This window comes from Rhinoderma darwinii, chromosome 5, assembly GCF_050947455.1.
Source record: "Rhinoderma darwinii isolate aRhiDar2 chromosome 5, aRhiDar2.hap1, whole genome shotgun sequence".
NCBI classification, from domain to species: Eukaryota; Metazoa; Chordata; class Amphibia; order Anura; family Rhinodermatidae; genus Rhinoderma; species Rhinoderma darwinii.
This window is the reverse complement of record NC_134691.1, coordinates 39,342,183-39,367,740: the sequence shown is the minus strand read 5'-3', so window position 1 is coordinate 39,367,740 and position 25,558 is coordinate 39,342,183. Positions and strand designations below refer to the sequence as shown.

At 42.2% G+C, this 25,558-nt stretch overlaps 1 protein-coding gene across 1 annotated transcript in view; it reads right to left on the bottom strand.

Annotated features, from left to right (window-relative positions):
* Positions 1 to 1,568: 1,568 nt before the first annotated feature.
* LRP12 (LDL receptor related protein 12) overlaps positions 1,569 to 25,558 on the bottom strand; it is a 75,835-nt gene continuing 51,845 nt past the window's right edge. The window contains exons 4-8 of the mRNA XM_075825838.1: positions 24,751 to 24,886; positions 22,048 to 22,250; positions 10,512 to 11,604; positions 8,622 to 8,754; positions 1,569 to 7,918 (exon numbers count right to left, since the gene is read on the bottom strand). Of these exons, the coding sequence (XP_075681953.1) occupies positions 7,067 to 7,918; positions 8,622 to 8,754; positions 10,512 to 11,604; positions 22,048 to 22,250; positions 24,751 to 24,886 (2,417 nt within the window). The 3' untranslated portion in view covers positions 1,569 to 7,066. The remainder of the gene's footprint in view (positions 7,919 to 8,621; positions 8,755 to 10,511; positions 11,605 to 22,047; positions 22,251 to 24,750; positions 24,887 to 25,558) is intronic.

Here is a 25,558-nt window from a genome sequence, read left to right as displayed (position 1 = left end):
GGTAATGCTTCCAGTGCAATTGGTTTCCGTTTGTTTCCACTCCGTAAGGTTTCAGGTTTTTGTGTGTGGAATCAGGGTAGTAATGCAGACGGAAGCTGCGGTTTCCATTTGGCATTCCGTTCATCGGTTCCTCCGACGGAAAGATCGAACGAAACGGATGACCGGAAGCCCGCCGCAGATGTGCACAGGCCCTTAAATGTTTTTGTAGGAATCATTAACCTCGTGGTCTAGAACAGATATATCTGGCAGTTGCAGGAGAAAGGACAGAGTTGTACAATATTACTTGCCGGCCGTTCACCATGAACTTTTAGAGGCAATGAACTCTAGTAGGAGGGACCCATTCTCTACAGTAGTTAAGGCAGCTGGTTAACGGTTACCTGAACAACCCAATGTGTCAAGGCCACCTTCATTCAAGGTTCAGCACGAAACTGTCCTTAAATAAAAATAGAGCAACAAGTTGGGTAGAATACGTTTTTTTTTTTACCATTGCTGATGTTATTGCAGGCTCATAAGCTCTAAAAAGGGAAAATACTGATCAGATCGTTCTGATATACTCAGACGGCAGATTTCTTGCGGAAATTTGTGCCGTGAAATGGGTGTGCAGTGTCGAGCCCAAAACTGAACCACATATTCAAGATGAGCCCCAAGGGAATTATAGAGGGGCAATATTACAAGAGTTATTTATTTATATACCTAAACCTGGTTTGCTTTTGTAGCTGCTGCTTGACATGGAGTGCTGCTTAGTCCACTAGTTACCAGTGTAGTGTATTTCCATTTCAAGTGTACGAGTGAAAGCCAGAAGTTTAAAGAAACAAAAACTGACAAAGAAGCGTAGGCTGGAGAGTGGGCGCTCCGAAAAAGAATTATAAAGTGGATCTATTTTTTTTTTAGACATACAATTGTAATGGGATGGCCGATACCTTAAACGTTTTGCTTTTTTTCTCGCCAAGAACGTGTTTTGTAAGTCAATAGGAATGTCAAATAATTCTTGGTGGGGGTCATGCCGCTAGTAGAGGGCTGGCCAAGAATGCTCTATCACTATCCACTAAAGTGAATGGGGGTTATGGAAAGGGACACTAGAGAGATATATATACCCCATTGTTGTAATAAATGTCAAATATTTATTTTTATTTTTTATATAGTGCGTTTTTACATGTAAATCATAAAATTGCCCTTAGCATGCCAATTTATTGGCAATATCAAATACCGGAACGGAGAGGAAGAGCGCCATCACTATATATTTTAAATTGAAGGGTATTTCTTATCATAAACATTAATGTGAAAGCTGCTGCAGCGTTCAGAGACACCCAGAAAACAGACGATTTTGCAAGGGACGTTGCAGTTGCCTGATCATTTCCCCTGCAGCAGAAATTAGCATTACAGGGTGGCCATTCAGATGAATCCATGACCGTTCCAAGCCCCCCCCCCCCCCCAAAGTTCTCGTTAGCAGCTCTCCATATTGGCTCAGAGCAGAGGACCCCCTCTGATATCCATAGGATCTAATACGGCATATGAGCGGCGGTTGTGCTGATTGTTCAGAATTCTAGAATATCAGGGTAGACACAAAATTTAGCAAAAAAGTAAATTTAATGTTTATACATAAAACATTGTCAGTTTAACTGACTACACAGGACATATGCACAGGACTTGAAACATGCTTGTAAAATGCCGTTCAAAGTGTTTAAATTCAATAAATAGCATAAAGACACAAACACAACTTTCATATTAATAATGTTCAGTATACGTCCGAAAAAGAAAAATGTCAAAAGAATAAAAAAAACAGCAGAATTTTTCCAATGTAAATGCAGGTTTGTCATATTACATGGTAAAATTTGTACATTACAAAATATAGAAAAGACAGTGTGAAAAATTCCTTATAACCAGCAATGAACCAGTAAGAACCCAGATAAAATAATGGTATTAGTATAAGCAAATCAGTCTGTAGCAAAAGCAGAAACCACCTGAATATATCCAAAAAAGCGCAGTGTTTTTGTTCGTGCATGTATATAGGAATATACATCCACCGATTCACAGAAGTGTGCATGTAGAAAACACCAGGAGAGACCTTAAAAACATCAATAGTTCTGCTCTGACATAGCAAACCACCAAATAGCAAGCAAGACATTAGACTAAAGTAGTATATAGATATACTAATAAATAAAATCCAAAGTACATCACCCAAAATTAAAAAGATTTAAGACCTACTTAAAAATTCAAGGCAATGCATAGTATTCTCTGGTTTCCCTTCAAATCCATGATTTACGCGGGTAGGACTTCCCAGTTCAGAACATGCCCAGTACAATCACACAGAAGGGGGACCGGCCAATGGTGGAACAATCTGAACTAAAGAAGTGGTCAAAGGGTTGGACGTGAGTGGATAACAGACCGTCTTGTGCAAGACAAGGCCTGCTACTGCTAGCAAAGGTATGGAGGAGCAAAAATCAGCTCTGACCAAATACCTATTTTTTTTTTAAAAAAACTATGTTTTACAGCAATCTCCCTATACATGCAGAGTGTGTAGGGTTAACAAACTGGAGGGCCTTTTTTTATATTGTTGCGGTCACGGTTTGTCCAATTTCCATGTATGTAAAATAGCCACCAGCTTCCCACACTGCCCTGTGCAGTGTGATTTGGTAGTCAGACACGCCCCCTCCGCTCTCAAGAGGAGGGCGTGTCTCAGACTAACTTGGTCCACTGTGCACAGGGCATTGTGGGACGCTGGCAGACATTTTACTTACACAAAAAGGGGACAAAACCAAGGCTGCAACATTGAAAAGGAGGGCACCAGATATATTAATTATACATTCTGCACATAGTGAAATATTTACTGTGAACCGGAAGGTCGCATTAAAATGGGGTTTCCAGGACTAACAGATAGGCCTAATTGGTAGGGTTTCGAACTGCTCCTCCATCAGGTGCATGAAGGGTACTCTATTTGTTGCTTATATAGCATTTATATACTACACAGCACTTTACAGACTCAGTCATCACTCGTTGTCCCCATTTAAATTCCCTATCACTGTTTTTGGAGTGTGGGAGGAAACTGGAGCACCCGGATAAGACCCACGCAAAAATGAGAACATACAAACTCCATGCAGACGTTGCCCTCGGTTGGACTCAAATCCAGGACCCCAGCGCTGCAAGGTAACATCGCTAACCACTGAGCTGCCCATCTTTGTCCTGTAGTACAAAGTCAGTGTCGTACACTTGGTTGTGGCTGCATCTGGTACTGCAGTTTAGTCACATTCATTTGTATGGGACCGAGCTGCTGTGAACTGAAGTACCAGACACAGTCACATCCCAAATGTATAGCGCTGTGTCCAGGTGAACAATGGAGGAGTGCGGTCGCCCCGTGATTCAGCTGATCGGCGGGATTGCCAGGAGTTGGACTGACAATCAATCAGGTATTGGTCTATAAATCAGCCAATAATAAGAGTCTTGAAAAACCTATTTTTTGTTCTTTTTAAACTTAAACTAGTAGCTTGTCACGGTTCTTCACAAAGTCATACACTACAAAAAAAGCAAAGAAAGCCCTCAGTGTAGTATATATGAAGAGGGAGATATCGTAGTGTTTCTTCCCAATTTGATATTGATTGTTATATATGTTATACACTAGATCCAGATATGTAGAATTATGGATTAATCAGGCAACCATTGGACCAAAGCCTCCATCTACAGTGGTCATATCCAACTCCCATGCCAATAGTCAATGGCCCACATTTATCAAAAGTGGCATTATTTTAGCCAATGTTAAAGCTTGGCTAAATATATTGACATAGGTGGCGACAAATTTCTGCATGCGCCTTCTTTAAAAGAAAAACCCCAAAAAAAAAAACGGTTACAACATACATCACTGCCATCACTTTCACACCGGCTAAAATAACAGCGCCACTTCCTATGTCAGTGTCTTTTTAAGATGAAAAAAAAAAAAGTAGCATCTTAGGTGCCCGAATTCTGGACAAGCAGTAAGCACTTTTTACTCCGCTTTTAGAAACTGGTGTGCATGGTGCAAATGCCACTAAATTATGGCACAAATGGTTAATACATGACTCACTGACTATTGGAGTTGATGCGCCAAAAAAAGTGCCCATTATTACATGTGGGCCATTGGCTTTTCCAAATTGTTTCTTGCAAGGGTAGATCGGTTCCAGCAAATAAATGTTATTCTTTGCATAACGAAAAAAAGTGATTTTCCAATATACTCATCACCAATGAAGGTTCCTATTGAATGACCGCAAGCAGAGATCTTCAAAAAAAAAAAAAAAGTTCGGAAATTGACAAATATTTTGGAAAATTGTGTAACATTTATTTTCTGAAAACAGACAACCCCTTTGCGACACTTCCCTTTGCTTGTACTTTTGCCTTTGGACTTGTCTTTAGGGCTATTTTTGAGGGATGCTGAAACATGATCAACCAAATTTAGAAATTTTTTAAATCATTATGAAAACCACAAAAACAGTTTATGTTGGAGAATTTCCCTTTAAATTACAAATAAATGCAAATTCAAGTTCATTCAGATGTAAAACTATTATAGAAATAGGTGTACGCCATTGTAAACAAGCAAAGAACACGAAACAAAGCTCCGAGCTGGTTCGTAATACGGTCCGCAATTACAAACCCATTCAGTTCTATTGGCCGCGGACACCTTTCCGTATCGCTACGGATAGAGGTCTGTGCCAAGAATTTTGGAGCATGTCCTAGTTTTCATATTTTACGGGCTGTGCTCCCATACTTTATCGGAGAACAACCCGAAAATGCAGGCTGCGGCCGTGCGCACAATCGCGGGCCGTGATTACGGGCACGGACGTGTGCATGAGGCCTAACACTACAAAAGGTTCCTGAAGGATGATGGGAGTAAACCCGATTGCCCCTCATAAAAAAAAAAACCGATTTCTCTACTGTTAACAAATTCATGAGCAATTTCCAGAATTTTTTCAAAAACAGCCACCTACCCATAGCGAGATCAGTGTCCTCAGTAGGATACACATCAAACTTAATGTATGGTCACTCAATTTTAGCAAAGTGATCGGGTGCAAGCTAGCCCAACCCACAAAACGGACAGTCGTACATATCGGCATGGCCACCCGAAGCACAACGCATGAGCAGAATGGGCCCTATTTCTGTAAACCATGATATGAAAAACATAACCTTACATATTTTTATGACATTTTTTCCTGATGCATATATTAAATATGTATACTATTCCCCAATACATGATCTAATACAGTATCTTTTGCCGCACTTAAATATAATTCCATATTTTCCAATTAATATTCCATTTTGCCCAGACTCCGAACACTCCCTGAAGTATTACCTGCCATGAAGGCTCTTGCGCTGTCGATCCACTACCGAGGCAGCCCTCATTCACCATCCTGGGTCGGAGCCGGCCTCAGGCTAGTGTGCCACGGTCCGCCACTCACACACTATTACTTGAGCGTAAGGGGAGGTGCGGCTAGTACGCGGTCTGGCCATTTTCGCTTGGTACAGATCACACAAGTTCGAGAAAATCTGCAGGAACACCACATATCGGTCTTGCTTGTATTTATCCCGAGGCAGCATGATTATGTGAGGGAATGAATACCAGGACTGTATACTATAGTGCGGCAATGTATCCTCCTAGAAGGTAACACTTCTATGCACGTTGCTTCATGTATTGAAATTGTGGTCACCTACACTGCAAGTCAAGTGGTTGCTAGGCAACTAGACAATGAGCACTTTAGTTTTTTCCCCTTTTAAGTATAACCCCAATGACCACATAAAAAGTATTTGTTCCGATTGAGCATTCGGTTGGAATCGTAGGGACACTTAATTATCTTGCTAAGGCCTTATTCACATGAGCGTATTTCACGTCCGTGTTAAAACAACTCACTGCATGTCCTATACTTGTGCGTTTTTTGCACATCGAGCACCCATAGAATTTAATGGGTGCGTGAAAATCACAGACAGCACACGGATGCACACGCAACAGTTGCTAAAGAAATGAGGAAAAAATAAAACACCTTCAGTTTATTTTGTGGACGTAAAAACGCGTGACATACGGATGACATGTGTGTAAAAAACGCAGACACGCACAGTACATGGATGTCACACGGTACTGCAACACAAGAAAAATGCTGCGTTTTTACGCGTGCAAAACGGACACGTTCGTGTGAATAAGGCCTAATACTGGGCTTTCTTCAGTATACTGTACCTTCTTTATAGCACGTAGCACTGACAAAACTGGACAAAAACATTTGGAAGTACCATCAACGCAAGCTGTAAGTGCCCACTGATATATCCGATTTCAAGTAACACATTTCCAAGTGGACCCCGTCACTCACGACAGTCGAGACAGCAAATTTGTTAGCCAAGCCAGTTTTCACGACATTGTAATTATTCATTCACGAGGAAACCGTAAGCCAGAAATACATGCTGGAGCCCCCAAATATTAACAAAATAGTGGGCCACGTCCAAGCAAATTTGTAGACTAGATATTCCGTTAGCACACAATGGTTGCATCTGTGCCTGGGGGACAGCTCCACACTAAGAATATACAAAAAAAACAAAAAACATTTATACAGTTTAAGAAAATAAAGAGGGAGGGGAATCGAAAGTTTGATCGGACTAACCCATAGAAAATGATATATTGTACACTTCAATAAAGTTATAAAAACAAAAAAAAAAAAAACACAACTCCATACATAAAATTAAAATAAAAACTTTCTTACACAACCTGATCGGGGATCATATTCTGCAAATTAGATTTTTGTACCAGAGGTCATTGCTTTACACCCATTAAGAGTCTCTAGTTGTGTTCGGGTGCAAGTAACTTCTGCTCACAGAGCCACATACACAACTAATTATACAGCGTAAACTAGACTCTGTACCGTTAAAAGCTCACGGATCGTCCACCAATATTTCCGCAGACAGACATTCGCGGTAATAACCGCAAGTGCCAAGATGCAGAACTAGTTCTTCTCTTAGGTTTTTTTTTTTTACTGCCTGATTATTCCAAGCATTTGTTGGTTTCTGTGAAGTACAAAACGGTGACTAGATATTGCTCCAAACACGATTCCCAAGCGAGTGTCTAGCAAAGCAGCAGTGCTTCGTCATCGCTAGTTTCATTCTTGAGCACGGCTTCCAAGCAGGTGTCTGGGATCTGTGCAGTGTGGACAATACCACAGCACTCACAAGGACCATCGCGACCGCAGGGCCTTGCTCCTTGAGATGTTGCACTTTGCTGTGCAAGTCCTTGCCCCTGATCAGAGGCAAGATCAAGTAATGGTCTAGTGCAGTCATTAAGGTCAAAGTCTAAAGCTGGAATCAACATCTCTACATCGTCGTCGTCATCTTCTCTTGCACCTCCGCTGCTGTCAAGCTGCCTCAGGGGGCTTTGGTTCTGACCTGCAGAGCTTGACCTCCCAAGAGTAATTCGCACCCAACGCAAACCTTGAGTCATTCTACTAATAGCGCTGCTGAGCTGCTGGCGGGCCGGACTTACCACGGGAGGTTCTGGAGCAGGGGTCTCCCTGAGGTGATCTGCTGGTCTACTGTTAGATGATGGAGCAGAAGAGCTCCCACTTCCACTAACTGTGGCTTCCACCGCAGAAACAGGAGGCGTTTTCTGAGGCAAAGGAGCAGCAACTCCGCCAACAGCCCCTTGAACATCTCTTCTGTCATTTTCCCCATCAGTATCAGACGACTCCACAGAGAAGAGTCCTCTGTTTGGGTTTCCCCGATCTCCTTCTCGGTTAGCTCCCTGGCTTGTGGAACTATCTCCATTTGTAGATACCAAAGACAGAGAACCAGAGTTACGGGATCGTACAAAATTATAAATCCTATTCCAAATGTTGCTGGACCTGCCGGCCATAGGGAGTCGAATGGATGTGAATCCCAGCTGAGAGCGGACAGCAATTCTCAAGTTTTCCAAAACCGAGGCCTGTAAAAACAGTAATTATAGTCCTTCATATGCTTAGAATTTTTAAAGTTTATATTCATGAGGTAGAAACACATTATAGTCAGTACTGATGTAGTCCTCACACAGCTTCCGTTTGTTACAATGTATCAGTGTGGGTAATGGCAATCAGCCGGCATTCCAGGTCAGGCAAGAGAGATTTGAGACACTGATATGCTTAGATTGCATTGTAACAAATCCACAGCTGTGAGAAGTGTTGGATAATGTTAGATCTTAAAATCGAAAAGTATTGTTAATTTCATTAAAACTTTTTTAAATTCCTGCCATGGATACAAATATATAAACGGATAGGACAACAATCAAGCAAATTTAGCAACAGTCATAGGCCAATGGACCCGGGCTACACCTGAACTTTTTGTAGTGCCACGGATTGATTTCTAACTCTTGAGCTACAGCTGCAGTCCAAATAAGTACATTGCGGTACATCAAGCTGCGTGCAATCTTGTGAACTGCTGTGGTCACTCAAGAGTTAAAATGATTACCACCAATCCCCTTAGGTTTGGTATTGCAGCGCCTTCGAGTGATTGGGGCTGCGATGCCATACCAGACACAATCCATCGAAAAGGTGACTCTTGGAAACAAAAGAAAACCCTTTTTCTGTGGTTAATCATGGACAATCCCTTTAATGTAAGGTATAGGGAGGTCCTAAAGAGCGCAGACATGTTACCTGGTTTGGAGAGCACACTGGAAAGTCCTCCACTGGAGGGATTAAACCCTGGGCAATCAATTGCCCATAAGAGGGCGGGGCTTCCCGTCTCAATAGATCAGCCTCCACCCGTGAAAGTTGCGTTTCAAAGGACCTTTGAGAAGGAGACAAAGATTACAACATTTTTTGAATGACAAAACAGTCCTTGTTTTAGTAATGCAATGTGTGTTTCAACGTATTGTGATACTGCAGATGGCATGGAGCAATTGTCAGAAACTTGTAATGAACTCAAAATAATCTCTGTCCCTTTGGCCAGATATTGTTTATTGATTTTTAGTCCATCAGGTGATAAAAATCGGTTTTATTTTTTAATTAAAACATTTGTTAGTATAAATTAAATGTCGACCCTTTTAACGTCACGCTTTTAGGTCCGTCATTCTTAATATATTCATGTTGGAGTTCTGTCTTTCTCAAACAGAGTTCCCGAATCCACATAGTGATTGTGCGAGCACACGTATTATAAAGCAAACCCCTGGCTGTAATGGCCGGGATCAGAGAACTCAGTTTCCTGGCAGTTAACCCCTTAGATGCTCCTGTCAATGCTGACCGCGTCATCTAAGTGGTAAGACAGCAAGGGAGGGGGTGTGCTGGTGGGTAGTCACGGCAGTCAGCCTAATGAAGGCCCCCCCCATATCTGCCATCAGTACGCCTATTGATTGCGCAGTGCATTACATCAGCAATCAACCAACTGCATAGTCTAGTCCTCTGTAGAGACTTAAAGTTTCCCAATAAAATAATAAAGTCAACATAAAAAAAATAAAACACACCTAATTGATATAGGTGACCTAAATTCTAAAATTATCACATTTAACCCGTACTGCAAACTTTGTAAAAACAGAAGTTAGAATTGCTGTTTTTTGTACATTCTGCTTTCCAAAAATAGAAAATAGTGTTATCAAAAACGTGTGTGTACCTGAAAATGGTTGCAATAAAAAAATAATAAAAATAAATAAATAATAAAATAAAAATAAAATCAACTAAAAAAAAACAACAAATCTATAAATTTAGTATCGCCGTAATTGTTCTGACTTGCAGAATAACGTTACCACCTCATTTATGACGTCCAGTGATTGTCAAAAATAAAATGTTTTTAGAATACACAACGCATATGCCCCCCAAAATGATGCAATTAAAAAAAAACTTGTACTGCAAAAAAACAAATCCTTATACAGCTATGTTAGTGGGAAAAAACAAAAACCAATAAAATCAACATGTCCTAAAGTACAAAACAGGCCTTGAGGGACTATGAAATTAATTGGTACAGAAATTTGGAGCTATTCAGATTTAAAAAAAAGAAAATGTTCTTAAAGGGTAGAGATTCTTCGACAAGCCCCCGGGTTATATACTGGATGCTGCGGCACTGCACCCAGTAATACACACATTGCTCAATAGGTGCTGTACGAAATAGTGTGAAAAACACTTGCCTTTACCTTCCATCTTGGCCATCATAAAAAGACAGCACTCCAAACTAAGTTACGTTAAACAAATTAAAGCGGTGTATTTTTTTTTGCGTGCTAAATGGTTGGCAGTACTTTTCTTCCCTCGCTTAGATATCCAAATACCCTTTTAATTCTAAGAGCTCTTTTACGGAACAATTCTCCTTAGTGGGTGAATCAGGTCCGTGAACGACGGACAGGACTTGGGCGGCACACACGGTCATGTACATTAGGGCTTAGGTTTGGCATAAGACCCTTCCAGACCAGTAGAGGTTTTATTAGGGCACTCACTGTGGACCTAACTTTTTTATACTTAAAAAAAAAAAAGAAAAGAAACCCCCAAAAAAACAGGAAAACCTAACATTTTAATAAAGAACAAAATAAATGTATACATATATTATATGTTTGAATTTACCTGCGTTCAAACATGCGTAGAGAGTAGAGCTTGCAGGTGCATCCCAAAGCAATAACCAGCAGTAACCCACAAATGAGGCTGCCAATCACCGCTGCCGTGATCACACGCGTGGGCACGATAACTGGACAATTGTCCTCATCACTCCCATCACCACAGTCATCTTGGGAATCACATACCCAACTTTCAAAAACACATCGATTATTTTTGCAGTGAAAATTTCCAGGTTGGCAAAAGAAGCAGTTTTTCTCATCGGAACCATTGGGACAATGATTCTGGTAATTGCATCTGTCAGAGCGCGGATAGCAGACCCCATTTCTAGAGCAGGGAAACTCATCTTTTTGGCACATTGAACAGTTCAACTCATCCCTTCCATTGGGGCAGTGCCAGTAGCCATCACATCGCTGCTGCTCGGTGTAACAGCCCCAGTTACCACCACAGGGGATCTCCCATGGGAGACAAAAACCATCCACTTGATATGTGGCATTAAACCCTCTGGCTGCGTTGACCTTATCGGCACAAAAATGGACCCGGATTTGCCCTGAAGACGAGACTACGGTGAGAGGAGCGTGGGAGTCGAAAGCGGTTAAAACTCTCAGAAGTTTCCGTGAGTTTTCCTCCAACCCATCATAGATTTTAACATAGTCCCCGTACCCAGTGCCATCCAGTTTAAAATCTGTAAACCGCAAAATAACTTTGCGCCGATCTCCTGTGTCAATAAGCCACGTGCAGTTGCTGCCAGGGGGGTAGAAATCAGGATAGTTGGGGGAGCTGAACGCACCGTAGAAGTATTTCAGTGACTGCCCACAAGTTGGTAATTCGCAATCAATCTCATCTCCCAAGTCCAGACAGTCAATGTTCCCGTCACATTTCAGGGAGTTGGGCAGGCACGTGTAGGCTTTCGTGAATCGCGACAGGCATTGAAACTGATTATAAGCACACGGCTGAAAGGCGGCCTCTGTCGGGTGATTAAGCTTGGCACACAGTTTTTCATCAGAACCATCACCGCAGTCATCCATGCGGTTACATTTTAATGTTTCGGAAATACATTTTCCATTGTCACAGTGAAATCTGTTCCTTTCGCATTTTTTTTTTCCTTAAAAAAAGAAAATTAAAAAAAAAGAAAAATTATATTAGAAACAAATATGGAATAGTCTTACTAAAATTAATTTATAGTACAGCACTCGTCTGTCTCAGTCAGCCCCATAGACATTGAACGGAGCGGCAGGGTGGATGCTTTACTGCCACTCCATTCAGACTCCTAGGGAGGGGTGGGCTCAGGACCCCTGTTCTAGTGACTAGGAAGAGATGCTTATCAGGGAACGCCCACTTAACTCTGAATTTGCAATTCCACAAGCAGACAGATCAGAGAAAACCGGTCTTGAAATAAAATTATTAAAATAGGAATCAGTCAACAGCAGAGTGCAACTTGCACTTATTCAGGTAAAGAGACGAGATCTAAAATCCTTTTATTTATCACAAAAAATGTACACATACTCAAAAAACTAAAAACAAAAAAACCCCGGAAACGGAAAAAAAAAATACTAAAAACAAAAAACAAACAAAAAAAAAAAAAACACACCACACCTAAGATCATGATACATAAAAAAAAAAAAAAAAAAAACTATGGTAGTGTTGTAGATTTATGAAAAACTGGTGCAAAGGAAAAAGTGGAGTGCTTATTTCATTTTCAAAAGGGTCTCTGAATAATGAGAGCTTGAACCTGATTGGTGCAAAGCAGGAGTCAAGTAGTTGCCCATTGCAACCAGTTTTGATAAATCTCCCCGTGTGTGTGCAGAGAAATTCATATTCTGAATCTCTAATAACCAAAAAAACGGGCAGCAAAAAACAGACACCATGAAAACCGTGTGTGTGTATCCAGCCTTACGCTAGTAGTGGATTGCATTTTAACCTGGCAGTACAAACGTGGAAGAAATGAATGTTTACTCTTCGATAGTAGCAGCAAACAGACTAAACAACGTAAATGGTCTCGAACACATTTGTACATATTGCTAGCGGCCAGATCAAATAAAGCGAGCTCGTACTTTGCTCTTTTTTTAGACATCCCAGTAAATAAAACTAGATGCAAAAATATGGAAATCTTCCCGTTATAAGGGGGATGAGGTTTCTAATAAAGCACAACACCGGAAAAATCAACAGGTCACTAAAAGAAGGCAGTATTTTGACTGTGCTGAAGCAAACACAGGCGTAATAAAACAGCTCGAGTCTGCTAACAGGCCGCTTCTTCACTACTCTACTGCTCCTTCCCAAACGGTGCAATTTTAACCCCTTCCCTCTTTAGCCACTTTTGACCTTCCTGACCAAGCCTCATTTTTCAAATCTGACATGTTTCACTTTATGTGGTAATAACGTCGGAATGCTTGTACCTATCCAAGCGATTCTGAGATTGTTTTCTCGTGACACATTGGACTTTATGTTACTGGCAAAATTTGCCCGATACATTCAGTATTTAATTGTGAAAAACACCAAAATATAGTGAAAAATTGCAAAAAATAGCATTTTTATCAATTTAAATGTATCTGCTTGTAAGACAGGCAGTTATAACACACAAAATTGTTGCTAATTAACATCCCCCATGTGTCTACTTTAGTTTGGCATCGTTTTTTGAACATCCTTTTATTTTTCTAGGACGTTACAAGGCTTAGAACTTTAGCAGCAATTTCTCACATTTTCAAGAAAATTTCAAAAGGCTATTTTTACAGGGGCCAGTTCAGTTCTGAAGTGGCTTTGAGGGCCTTATATATTAGAAACCCCCAAAAAGTCACCCCATTTTAAAAACTGCACCCCTCAAAGTATTCAAAACAGCATTCAGAAAGTGTTTTAACCCTTTAGACGTTTCACAGGAATGAAAGCAATATAGAGGGGAAATTTATAAATTTCGTTTTTTTTTGCAGAAATTCATTTTGAATCCATTTTTTGTGTAACACAGAAAGTTTCACCAGAAAAATGCAACTCAATATTTATTGCCCAGATTCTGCAGTTTTTAGAAATATCCCACATGTCGCCCTAGCGTGCTTATGGACTGAAACACAGGCCTCCGAAGCAAAGGAGCACCTTGAGGATTTTGGGGCCTTGTTTTTATTACAATATATTTTAGGCACCATATCCGGTTTGAAGGACTCTTGCGGTGCCAAAACAGTGGAAACCGCCCACAAGTGACCCCATTTTGGAAACTACACCCCTTGAGGAAATTATCTAGGGGTATAGTGAGCATTTTGACCCCACAGGTTTTTTGCAGAAATTATTGGAAGTAGGATGTGAAAATGAAAATCTACATTTTTCACAATAAAACGTAGGTTTAGCTCATTTTTTTTTCATTTCCACAAGGACTAAAAGAGAAAAAGCACCACAACATTTGTAGAGCAGTTTGTCCCGAGTAAAACAGTACCCCACATTTGATCATAGACTGCTGTTTGGACACATGGCAGGGCTTAGAAGGGAAGGAACCCCATTTGGCTTTTGGAGCTCAAATTTAGCAGGAATGGTTTGCGGAGGCCATGTCACATTTGCAAAGCCCCTGAGGGCACAAAACAGTGGAAACCCCCCACAAGTGACCCCATTTTGGAAACTACACCCCTTGAGGAAATTATCTAGGGGTATAGTGAGCATTTTGACCCCACAGATTTTTTGCAGAAATTATTGGAAGTAGGATGTGAAAAATGAAAATCTACATTTTTCCCAATAAAACGTAGGTTTAGCTAATTTTTTTTCATTTTCACAAGGTCTAAAAGAGAAAAAGCACCACAACATTTGTAGAGCAGTTTGTCCCGAGTAAAACAGTACCCCACATTTGATCATAGACTGCTGTTTGGACACACGGCAGGGCTTAGAAGTGAAGGAACCCCATTTGGCTTTTGGAGCTCAAATTTAGCAGGAATGGTTTGCGGATGCCATGTCGCATTTGCAAAGCCCCTGAGGGCACAAAACAGTGGAAACCCCCAACAAGTGACCCCATTTTGGAAACTACACCCCTTGAGGAAATTATCTAGGGGTATAGTGAGCATTTTGACCCCACAAATTTTTTGCAGAAATTATTGGAAGTAGGATGTGAAAATGAAAATCTACATTTTTCCCAATAAAACGTAGGTTTAGCTCATTTTTTTTCATTTCCACAAGGACTAAAAGAGAAAAAGCACCACAACATTTGTAGAGCAGTTTGTCCCGAGTAAAACAGTACCCCACATTTGATCATAGACTGCTGTTTGGACACACGGCAGGGCTTAGAAGGGAAGGAACCCCATTTGGCTTTTGGAGCTCAAATTTAGCAGGAATGGTTTGCGGATGCCATGTCGCATTTGCAAAGCCCCTGAGGGCACAAAACAGTGGAAACCCCCCACAAGTGACCCCATTTTGGAAACTACACCCCTTGAGGAAATTATCTAGGGGTATAGTGAGCATTTTGACCCCACAAATTTTTTGCAGAAATTATTGGAAGTAGGATGTGAAAATGAAAATCTACATTTTTCCCAATAAAACGTAGGTTTAGCTCATTTTTTTTCATTTCCACAAGGACTAAAAGAGAAAAAGCACCACAACATTTGTAGAGCAGTTTGTCCCGAGTAAAACAGTACCCCACATTTGATCATAGACTGCTGTTTGGACACACGGCAGGGCTTAGAAGGGAAGGAACCCCATTTGGCTTTTGGAGCTCAAATTTAGCAGGAATGGTTTGCGGATGCCATGTCGCATTTGCAAAGCCCCTGAGGGCACAAAACAGTGGAAACCCCCCACAAGTGACCCCATTTTGGAAACTACACCCCTTGAGGAAATTATCTAGGGGTATAGTGAGCATTTTGACCCCACAAATTTTTTGCAGAAATTATTGGAAGTAGGATGTGAAAATGAAAATCTACATTTTTCCCAATAAAACGTAGGTTTAGCTCATTTTTTTTCATTTCCACAAGGACTAAAAGAGAAAAAGCACCACAACATTTGTAGAGCAGTTTGTCCCGAGTAAAACAGTACCCCACATTTGATCATAGACTGCTGTTTGGACACACGGCAGGGCTTAGAAGGGAAGGAACCCCATTTGGCTTTTGGAGCTCAAATTTAGCAGGAATGGTTTGCGGATGCCATGTCGCATTTGCAAAGCCCCTGAGGGCACAAAACAGTGGAAACCCCCCACAAGTGACCCCATTTTGGAAACTACACCCCTTGAGGAAATTATCTAGGGGTATAGTGAGCATTTTGACCCCACAAATTTTTTGCAGAAATTATTGGAAGTAGGATGTGAAAATGAAAATCTACATTTTTCCCAATAAAACGTAGGTTTAGCTCATTTTTTTTCATTTCCACAAGGACTAAAAGAGAAAAAGCACCACAACATTTGTAGAGCAGTTTGTCCCGAGTAAAACAGTACCCCACATTTGATCATAGACTGCTGTTTGGACACACGGCAGGGCTTAGAAGGGAAGGAACCCCATTTGGCTTTTGGAGCTCAAATTTAGCAGGAATGGTTTGCGGAGGCCATGTCGCATTTGCAAAGCCCCTGAGGGCACAAAACAGTGGAAACCCCCCACAAGTGACCCCATTTTGGAAACTACACCCCTTGAGGAAATTATCTAGGGGTATAGTGAGCATTTTGACCCCACAGGCTTTTTGCAGAATTTATTGGAAGTAGGCCGTGAAAATGAAAATGTAAATTTTAACCAATAAAACGTAGGTTTAGCAAAATTTTTTTTCATTCCCACAAGGACTAAAGGAGAAAAAGCACCACAACATTTGTAGAGCAGTTTATCCTGAGTAAAACAGTACCCCACATGTGGTCATAAACGGCTGTTTGGACACACGGCAGGGCTCAGAAGGGAAAGAACACCATTTGGAGTTCAAATGTAACTGGAATGGTTTGCGGTGGCCATGTCGCATTTGCAAAGCCCCTGAGGGGTCAAAACAGTGGAACCCCCCCACAAGTGACCCCATTTTGGAAACTACACCCCTTGAGTAAATTATCTAGGGGTATAGTGAGCATTTTGACCCCACAGGCTTTTTGCAGAATTTATTGGAAGTAGGCCGTGAAAATGAAAATGTAAATTTTAACCAATAAAACGTAGGTTTAGCAAAATTTTTTTTCATTCCCACAAGGACTAAAGGAGAAAAAGCACCACAACATTTGTAGAGCAGTTTATCCTGAGTAAAACAGTACCCCACATGTGGTCATAAACGGCTGTTTGGACACACGGCAGGGCTCAGAAGGGAAAGAACACCATTTGGAGTTCAAATGTAACTGGAATGGTTTGCGGTGGCCATGTCGCATTTGCAAAGCCCCTGAGGGGTCAAAACAGTAGAACCCCCCCACAAGTGACCCCATTTTGGAAACTACACCCCTTGAGTAAATTATCTAGGGGTATAGTGAGCATTTTGACCCCACAGGCTTTTTGCAGAATTTATTGGAAGTAGGCCGTGAAAATGAAAATGTAAATTTTAACCAATAAAACGTAGGTTTAGCAAAATTTTTTTTCATTCCCACAAGGACTAAAGGAGAAAAAGCACCACAACATTTGTAGAGCAGTTTATCCTGAGTAAAACAGTACCCCACATGTGGTCATAAACGGCTGTTTGGACACACGGCAGGGCTCAGAAGGGAAAGAACACCATTTGGAGTTCAAATGTAACTGGAATGGTTTGCGGTGGCCATGTCGCATTTGCAAAGCCCCTGAGGGGTCAAAACAGTGGAACCCCCCCACAAGTGACCCCATTTTGGAAACTACACCCCTTGAGTAAATTATCTAGGGGTATAGTGAGCATTTAAAAAAATGTTTCAATTAAAATCCATGGATGTGTGATAAACTTTGAAGCACTCTTTTATGCACAGGCCAGGTTTGTCGGGACAGGTTTCACAATGATAAGTTGTGTCTCGTCTTCTCCCTCTGTTGTAACACACTTTACACCTTTTTTGGCTCCTTCCCTTTTTACCAGTGGGGGGGATTTCGCCAGGAAAGTGTTGCCCTGGTACAATACGTGGACCATCGCTTCTAGAAGTACTGGGGCTCTCCCCTTCCTGGTCCCCAAATACAAGGGCCTTGATAACCGCTTCTTGAAACTGAAGGAATGTCCCTGTCCGGCCTGCACATCGGTATAGCACGTAAGCGTTATACAATGCCATCTGTACCACGTGCACGGCCAGCTTTTTGTACCACGTCTTTGTTTTACGCATGGCACTGTACGGCTTCAGTACTTGATCAGAGAGATCAACACCTCCCATGTACTTATTGTAGCCGAGGATGCAGTCTGGCTTGGGGGTCATTGTGGTGCTACCTCGGACAGGGACAGGGGTGATGCCACTACCGTGTATTGTGGTCAACATAAGGACGTCCCTCTTGTCCTTATACTTGACCAGCAACAAGTTATCGCTGTGTAGTGCCCTGCTTTCTCCTTTTCTTAGGGGTTGCCCAATCAGATTTTTAGAGAGGCCTCTCTGATTTTTGCGCACGGTGCCGCATGCTACAGTACTTCTGGTGGAGAGGCATTTAAATAGTGGGATGCTGGTATAGAAGTTATCCACGTAAAGGTGATAACCCTGGTCCAGCAGTGGGTGCATCAAGTCCCACACTATTTTTCCACTAACTCCCAGGACAGGGGGGCATTCTGGAGGTTCTATCCTGGTGTCCTTCCCTTCATAAACCCGAAACCTGTAGGTGTACCCTGAGCTGCTCTCGCACAGCTTGTACATTTTAATTCCATACCTCGCCCTCTTGCTTGGCAGGTATTGGCGGAATTTTAGTCTCCCCTTAAAATGTACAAGGGACTCGTCTATTGCTATGTTCTTTTCGGGGGTGTACACTTCCTGAAATTTGGTGCAGAAATAATCAATCATTGGCCTGATTTTGAATAGGCGGTCGTATGTGGGGTCATCACGGGGCGGGCACTGTGCATTATCATTATAATGCAAAAATTTCAGAATAATTTCAAATCGTGCCCGGGTCATTGCCATGTGGTATAATGGGGTGCTGTATAAAATGTCCGCACTCCAGTATTGCCTAATCTCTGGTTTTTTTACTAGGCCCATATGTAGGACAAGGCCCCAAAATTTCATCATCTCCGCTGCCTCTATGGGGGTCCACCTAGCAAATGATGACGTGGGGTTTTGGGCTAAAAATTGTTGGGCATATAAATTTGTTTGGGCCGCCATTACATTAACAAAATCCTCAGTGAAAAACAGATTGAAATAGTGAATTTCTGCGAGGCCTACAGTCTCAAATAGAATTCCAGAGCTCCCTGTGAAATCTGGAATGTGAGGCTCATAATTATCAGGGGGTGGGTTCCACAGGGTATCGCTCATTTGGGGGGTTGCCTCAGCTGATGTCCTGGGGCGTCTTTGCGGGGGTTCCTCATCACTGGATGAGGATGATGAGGTCAAGATGAATGGGGCAATTTCCTCTTCTCCCTCGCTGGCCGATTCAGTGTCAGAGGCCAGGATGGCGTATGCCTCCTCAGCGGAGTAGAGCCTTTGAGATGATTGGGCCATTTTTATTAGGGGGGTATGTAGTGCTTCAACACGTGTAATACTCTTTATAGAGGTGGTTTTGTATGTTGTGCTTTTACACGTGTAATATGAAATTTATAGGAAAAAAAAAAGAAAAAGAAGAGAAGAATAAGAAAAATTTAGGAGAAAGAAATTTATTGAACGTTCAATATAGAACTGTAAAAAAAACTGAGCTACAACTGTGTCGCTACGCTATCAGAAATTTAGTGAACAAATTTCAGTTAAAAAAAACTGAATGTATGTCACTAAATGGACGCTGACTATAAGATGTAAATTTATACTAAAACTGTCGCTACGCTATCAAAAATTTAGTGAACAAACTTCAGTTAAAAAAAACTGAATGTTCGTCACTAAACGGACGCTGACTATAACGCTATAAATTTATACTAACTGTCGCTACGCTATCAAAAATTTAGTGAACGAACTTCAGTTAAAAAAAAACTGAATGTCCGTCACTAAATGGACGCTGACTATAAGATGTAAATTTATACTAAAACTGTCGCTACGCTATCAAAAATTTAGTGAACAAACTTCAGTTAAAAAAACTGAATGTCCGTCACTAAACGGACGCTGACTATAACGCTATAAATTTATACTAACTGTCGCTACGCTATCAAAAATTTAGTGAACGAACTTCAGTTAAAAAAAACTGAATGTTCGTCACTAAACGGACACTGACTATAACGCTATAAATTTATACTAACTGTCGCTACGCTATCAAAAATTTAGTGAACGAACTTCAGTTAAAAAAAAACTGAATGTCCGTCACTAAACGGATGCTGACTATAAGATGTAAATTTATACTAACTGTCGCTACGCTATCAAAAATTTAGTGAACGAACTTCAGTTAAAAAAAACTGAATGTCCGTCACTAAACGGACGCTGACTATAACGCTATAAATTTATACTAACTGTCGCTACGCTATCAAAAATTTAGTGAACGAACTAAATGTCCGTCACTAAATGGACGCTAACTATAAGAAGTCAATTTATTCAAACTGTATAAAAAAATATATAGCTAGAACTTCTGCTATATATCTTTTTTTACAAAACGGACGTCAGTAAACGTCCGCTACTCTAATGCTAGTCTTTTTTTTTTTACAGTTTTATAAAATGAAGAAAAAAAGGCCAAAAAAAAACCTGCGTAAACAAATTACCACTGAGGCTGATTATTAGACTCAGCACTCAGTAGCCGCAGGGCGCACGCAAAAAAAAGGTGCAGTAATAAAAAAGGCCAAAAAATAAAAAAAATTACCACGGATGCTGATCAGTGATGGCGGTCACTGATCAGCACTCAGTGGCCGCAGGGCGCACACAGGGAGGTGCAAAATACAAAAAAAAAGGAAGTCCTGTGCCAAAAATTGGCGGTCAGTGATGGCGGTCACTGATCCGCACTCGGCGGCCGCAGGACGTAAAAAGGGAAAGATGGGGAGGGTGGGATGGGGGGGGGAGGGTACAGGGATAAGAAGTTTAGGAAAAAAAACAAGTGCTGCTGCTAAAAAAAAAAAAAATCAGCAGCAGCACAGTTGATGATGATGACGGTTCACTCTTCTGCAGGAAGCAGTCGGATGAAGACGTCACAGCAGGATCGCAGCACAGAAGGCCTCAGATTCGGTAAGATGGCTTCACAGACGGTCACACCAGCTCTGCTCACCGTTCCTAACCGGAATGAGGTGGGCAGGGCTGGTGTAGGGTGTTTCAAACACCCGCCATGGCTGCGATTGGTCGGTCGGTGCTGACCGACCAACCATAGCGATCTGGGGGCTGGCATCACCGCCATTTTTTACATGGAACATGGTAGTCATTGGTGCTGTCCTAGACAGCACCAATCACCACCATATCACTGTGCCCTGTGGCACAGTGATTGGCAAAAGCCGCAAACAGCCGCAATTGGCCGGTCTGAATTGAACGGCCAATGGCGGCGATCGCCGATGCGGGGGGGAGGCGACACCCCCCTGGGCATCGTGTACAGATGTCCTGCTGTTATGAACAGCAGCCATCTTTACTTTAAAACTTTTATTTTTGATACGGTAACCCCTTCTGCATTTGACGTACATGTACGGCAAGATGCGGGAAGTCAATGCTTTCCATGACGTACATGTACGGCAAATGTCGGGAAGGGGTTAAGAATACAAGTATATTAGTGAACAACCATTCTGCGGGTAAACCTGGCTGCAAGCGGTCAATTCTACTGCATCGCCACCGGTGACTAAATTAAGAATTACACAGGCGACTACTTTAAAAAGTACACCATAAAATTCTGTTGATTTCCAATAAAGCCATTTTAAATAGCAAATGTGCTCCTACACCATATTGCAACTGCTAGCGTGGCATTCTCCAAGCATGGGAACAATAGAACACATCGCAACGCACAAAACTAAACGTTCAAGAGGGATTATGAATTTAGAGGGGGTTGTCTGGCTCAGGTAGGTCATCTATTAGACTGGAGAGTGGCTACATAGAGTGTGTCTCGCTCTAGAGGACCCAACGTAATCGCGGATTACACAGACAATTCATTAATTTCAATGAGAATTGTGTAATGCTTCATTTCCCCTGTGGAGGCACTGCAGGGAACATGAACACTTGCTGCCAGGTTCCCCTACTCATTACAGTTATTTGCGGAATATCCCAGTAATGGGTAGTACTATATTTATATATTTGGGAGCCTTTTTTAATGGAAAAAAACAAAAAAAAAAAAAACAGTGTACGTTTGCTTTGTAAAGCCACATTGCATAGAAATACATTCAGTTGTACAAACGGTACAATAGCTGCAAATCGCTTTGGGCAAAGTCTTACAGCAATACTTGTATCTCATGTCAATGCGGCTATTTCAATTCCATGGAAAGGGGTTTTGTGTTTGTGAGGGAAGGAGTAAATAGAATTCAAGTAAATTCACAGGGCACCAACCAGCTCTCTGGCCATGTGTATCCGGACTCCTTTGTGCTGCACAATCCTGTGATATTTACCAGAATCCTCCCCTATAAACTACTAGGTAGCCACTTGACTCAAATTTGCATATATTTCTTCAAGCCATACCCGCAGCATAAGATAGGCGGAATCCTTTTCTTGAAATACGGTCGTCTGCATGAAACTTGATCCACACGTGGTCTTGTATAGAAGTATACGGTGCTGGGATTGTAGAGCCACACGCCCTCGCCCCATCAGAATTCTGAGTCGGACCTATGGATAACCAGTCGAAAACACAGGTGGCTGATCCCTGAAGGTCAAACTCTTGGAAACTGAAAATTTCAGAGAAAAAGAAAATAAGTAAAAATGGTAATTAAAAAAAGGGAAGGCCGACCGATAATTTCTAGTACATTATATCATATATACAGAAGAACAAACACAAGCATAACCATCCTCACAGTTGCTGGTAAGGCTGTGTCTGACAGGGGTTTAGAACCGGAGTTAGGCCGGATTCACATGAGCGTGTGCGTTTTGCGCGCGCAAAAGCTCCGTGTGTCATCAGCATATGGTGCGTGGCTGCGTGATTTTTGCGCAGCCGGCATCATGATGACACTCTGGTTATAGGTCTACAAACAGAAAAGCACGTGGTGCTTTTCTGTTTTCATTCATTGTTTTTACCGCTGTTGCGCGAATCACGCGCGGCACCCGGAAGTGCTTCCGTGTGCCGAGCGCGATTTGCACGTTGACTTCAATGGGTGCGTGCAGCACGAAACACGGACAAGTATAGGACATGTTGTGCGTTTCACGCAGCGGACATACGCTGCGTGAAATTCACTGACAGTCTGAACGGCCATATTCAGTAACATAGGTCCGTGCCACGCACATGAAAATCACGTGCGTAGCACGGACGTATTATACGTTCGTGTGAATAAGCCCTTAGAGTTACAGCGCAAACTAATTGCTAGTATGAAATAAGTGGCGATAATTTTTTCCTACAATGCAGTGGAAGAATAAGGTCTATAACGCTGGCTATACACGTCCGTACTTCTCAAATGCCTCATCATCGCCACACACGTTTTCCAATACGTTGGAGAGTCTCCACGCACCGCACCACGATGTCCATAGCTCATGTGCGCTGAAAGAAATTCCTCTCCCTGGAGGTGTACGGGGTTCTGAGTAAAGCCGGGTTCCCACGCAGCGTAAACTATGCAGAATTTCCGCAACGGGACTCTGTGCGACAATTCTTCAACATTCACAGTCGCAGAAAAGTGAAGGAGATCTAGCAAATCTCAGCCACGTGTTGCGGGGGGAAAAAACGCTGCAGAAAACATTGTGCGGAAAGTGTTCTGCAGTGCGACTTTGAATTCTGCAGCGTGTCAATTGAGGCTGCGGGTTCTGTGCGGAGATGCTGCGGGTTTGCCCTATAGACTTGAATGGAGAGAATAAATTCTGCAACAGATTTGTTTTGGCGCGGTTTGTAAATAGTTTACTCAGCGGAAACGAAGGGCTTGTCCACGCGTAACTGAATTGCTGCAGAAAATTTCGGCAGAAACTACGCACCATTTCCTGCAGTTTTTACTTCAGAAAATGGTGCGTATTTTGCAGAATTTCTCTCAATGCTGGGAGATGGTGATAGCTCCTCTAAAAACGCAGCAATTCTGGACACTTTCCGCAGTAGGAATTGACATGCTACGGAAAAATACGCACCGCAGGGCCGTTTCTGCACGGAAATTTTACGGTGTGTGGATGAGATTTGTTAAATCTCATTCACTATTCTGCTGCGTATATTCTGTCCACAATTCCAGGCGGAAAACACGCAATTCCGTTACGTGTGAACAAGCCCTAAAACCGCCTGGAAATCCGCAGGTGCACATATACTTTGGTATAATCAATGTTTAAACACTACATCAGGAGGTAAAACCGCTGCGGGAAAAAGTAATTGCAGCGTTTGAGAAGCAGAAGGCAAATACACCACGTGTGACTGCACCCCAAAGCTGGATATTTTGCCGTTTGTGTAAAGCTGGTCACACATATAAGAAAGTCATCTCCGCAGCTGAGCGTGCCTACTTAAACAGGGTGAGGGAGACAAGCTGCTGAAAGACACTTCATTTTTTTTTTAAATAAAAGCTGGAGGGCCCCGCTTCAAAAATTTCTGGGAATCCGCGGTTAGAGTCAAAGTGTCATGTAAGAAAAGTTTGCTCCCGCCTAGAGCTCTCCCTTTAGAGATCAGGCAGAGCGATCATGAAGCATCCTACAGCTGCTCTATCCCCTCCCTGCACTCACCTCTATGATCCGAGAACAGGAAGCTGAACGATCAAGTTAGGAGCCCTGAAACCCACTGGATCCCAGGCATGAAAGATTAACCCCTACACCACAAGGGATTTTTACATTACCCCTTTTTCTGCCCTGGACTGCCAGGAATTTTAACATTAACCCCCTCCGTTCTAGATCACCAGGTATTAACCCCTTATCTGTCCTAGACCTCTAGGGAGGTCATTAACTGGTTCACTGCCCTACACCACCAGGGATGTGAATAACCCCTAAACCACGCGGGATCCTGGCAGTAACCGATTCTGCTACAGACCACCAGAAATAAACCCTTTCACTGCCCTAGACCTCAGGGATGTTACTATAAATGGATATTTAGCACTATACAGGGGTTATCAAAACAAAGACGGATTGTGATTATATGTAGGAGGAGGCGGTGCAGAATGTAAATATGGTCACATTCTGGTTAACCCTTGTACTTCTGGTAAGGTAGTAAGTAGCATCGCTAGACCATGTACATTGTAAAGCCAGGCGCATACAATACTGTAAAAGCACGCTGCATACCGGATAGTGATGGTTTCTCCGGGGTTGGCGTGGATGTACCAGCTACAGTTTATTCTGGACGGGTATTCTATAGGCCATCCCGGACTAGTGATGACGCCACTAGGTTGTCTTATCTGTTCGGGAATCCCTCCACAAGCTAGAACAAGGAGACAAGAACATATATTTTTCCTTTAATTACAGCAACAGGCAATGGTTTTCTGTAGTCTGTTCGTGATACTATGGGAGAGATAAAAGCCAAGAGCAAATGTTTAGTGCTGATCCAATAAACTCGGAATGGTCTAGTACAAGTCTTGTGTTCACCAGCAGATGGCACTGTGAGCTCACATCAACGTACACATCCTGTGCAGTCTAGTACGTCACATTACAGATGACTGTCCGCCGATAGATAGCTAGGGTCTGCCAGAACGGAAGCTGTGCGGGACTCTACACTATGACGTCCACGTGCTCGAATACGTAATTGCTGCAAAGGGGGACGACCACCACCAACTTCATATTAATGCCTATGGATTTAGGATGGGATGTCATTAATGCTCCTATGGGTGTCCCTATACTTTTGTCCATATAGTGTATGTGTGTGTAATAGATCTGTAAAGAAAATGTATCGTCTTAAATCTGTAACCAAGTAACGGGCGCTTTTGCTAGTCTCTTCCATTTCCAAGTATCCACCAACAATTTTGGTTTCACGGAATCGCTGAATACATCCACATTCCCCACAGCAGCGAATGCCGGGTTTACGTAGGCAGGAAATTAGGCAGTCGATTCAGTTAAGTGAAATGTGCTCAGAGCAAGGCAGATGTCACTTTAATCT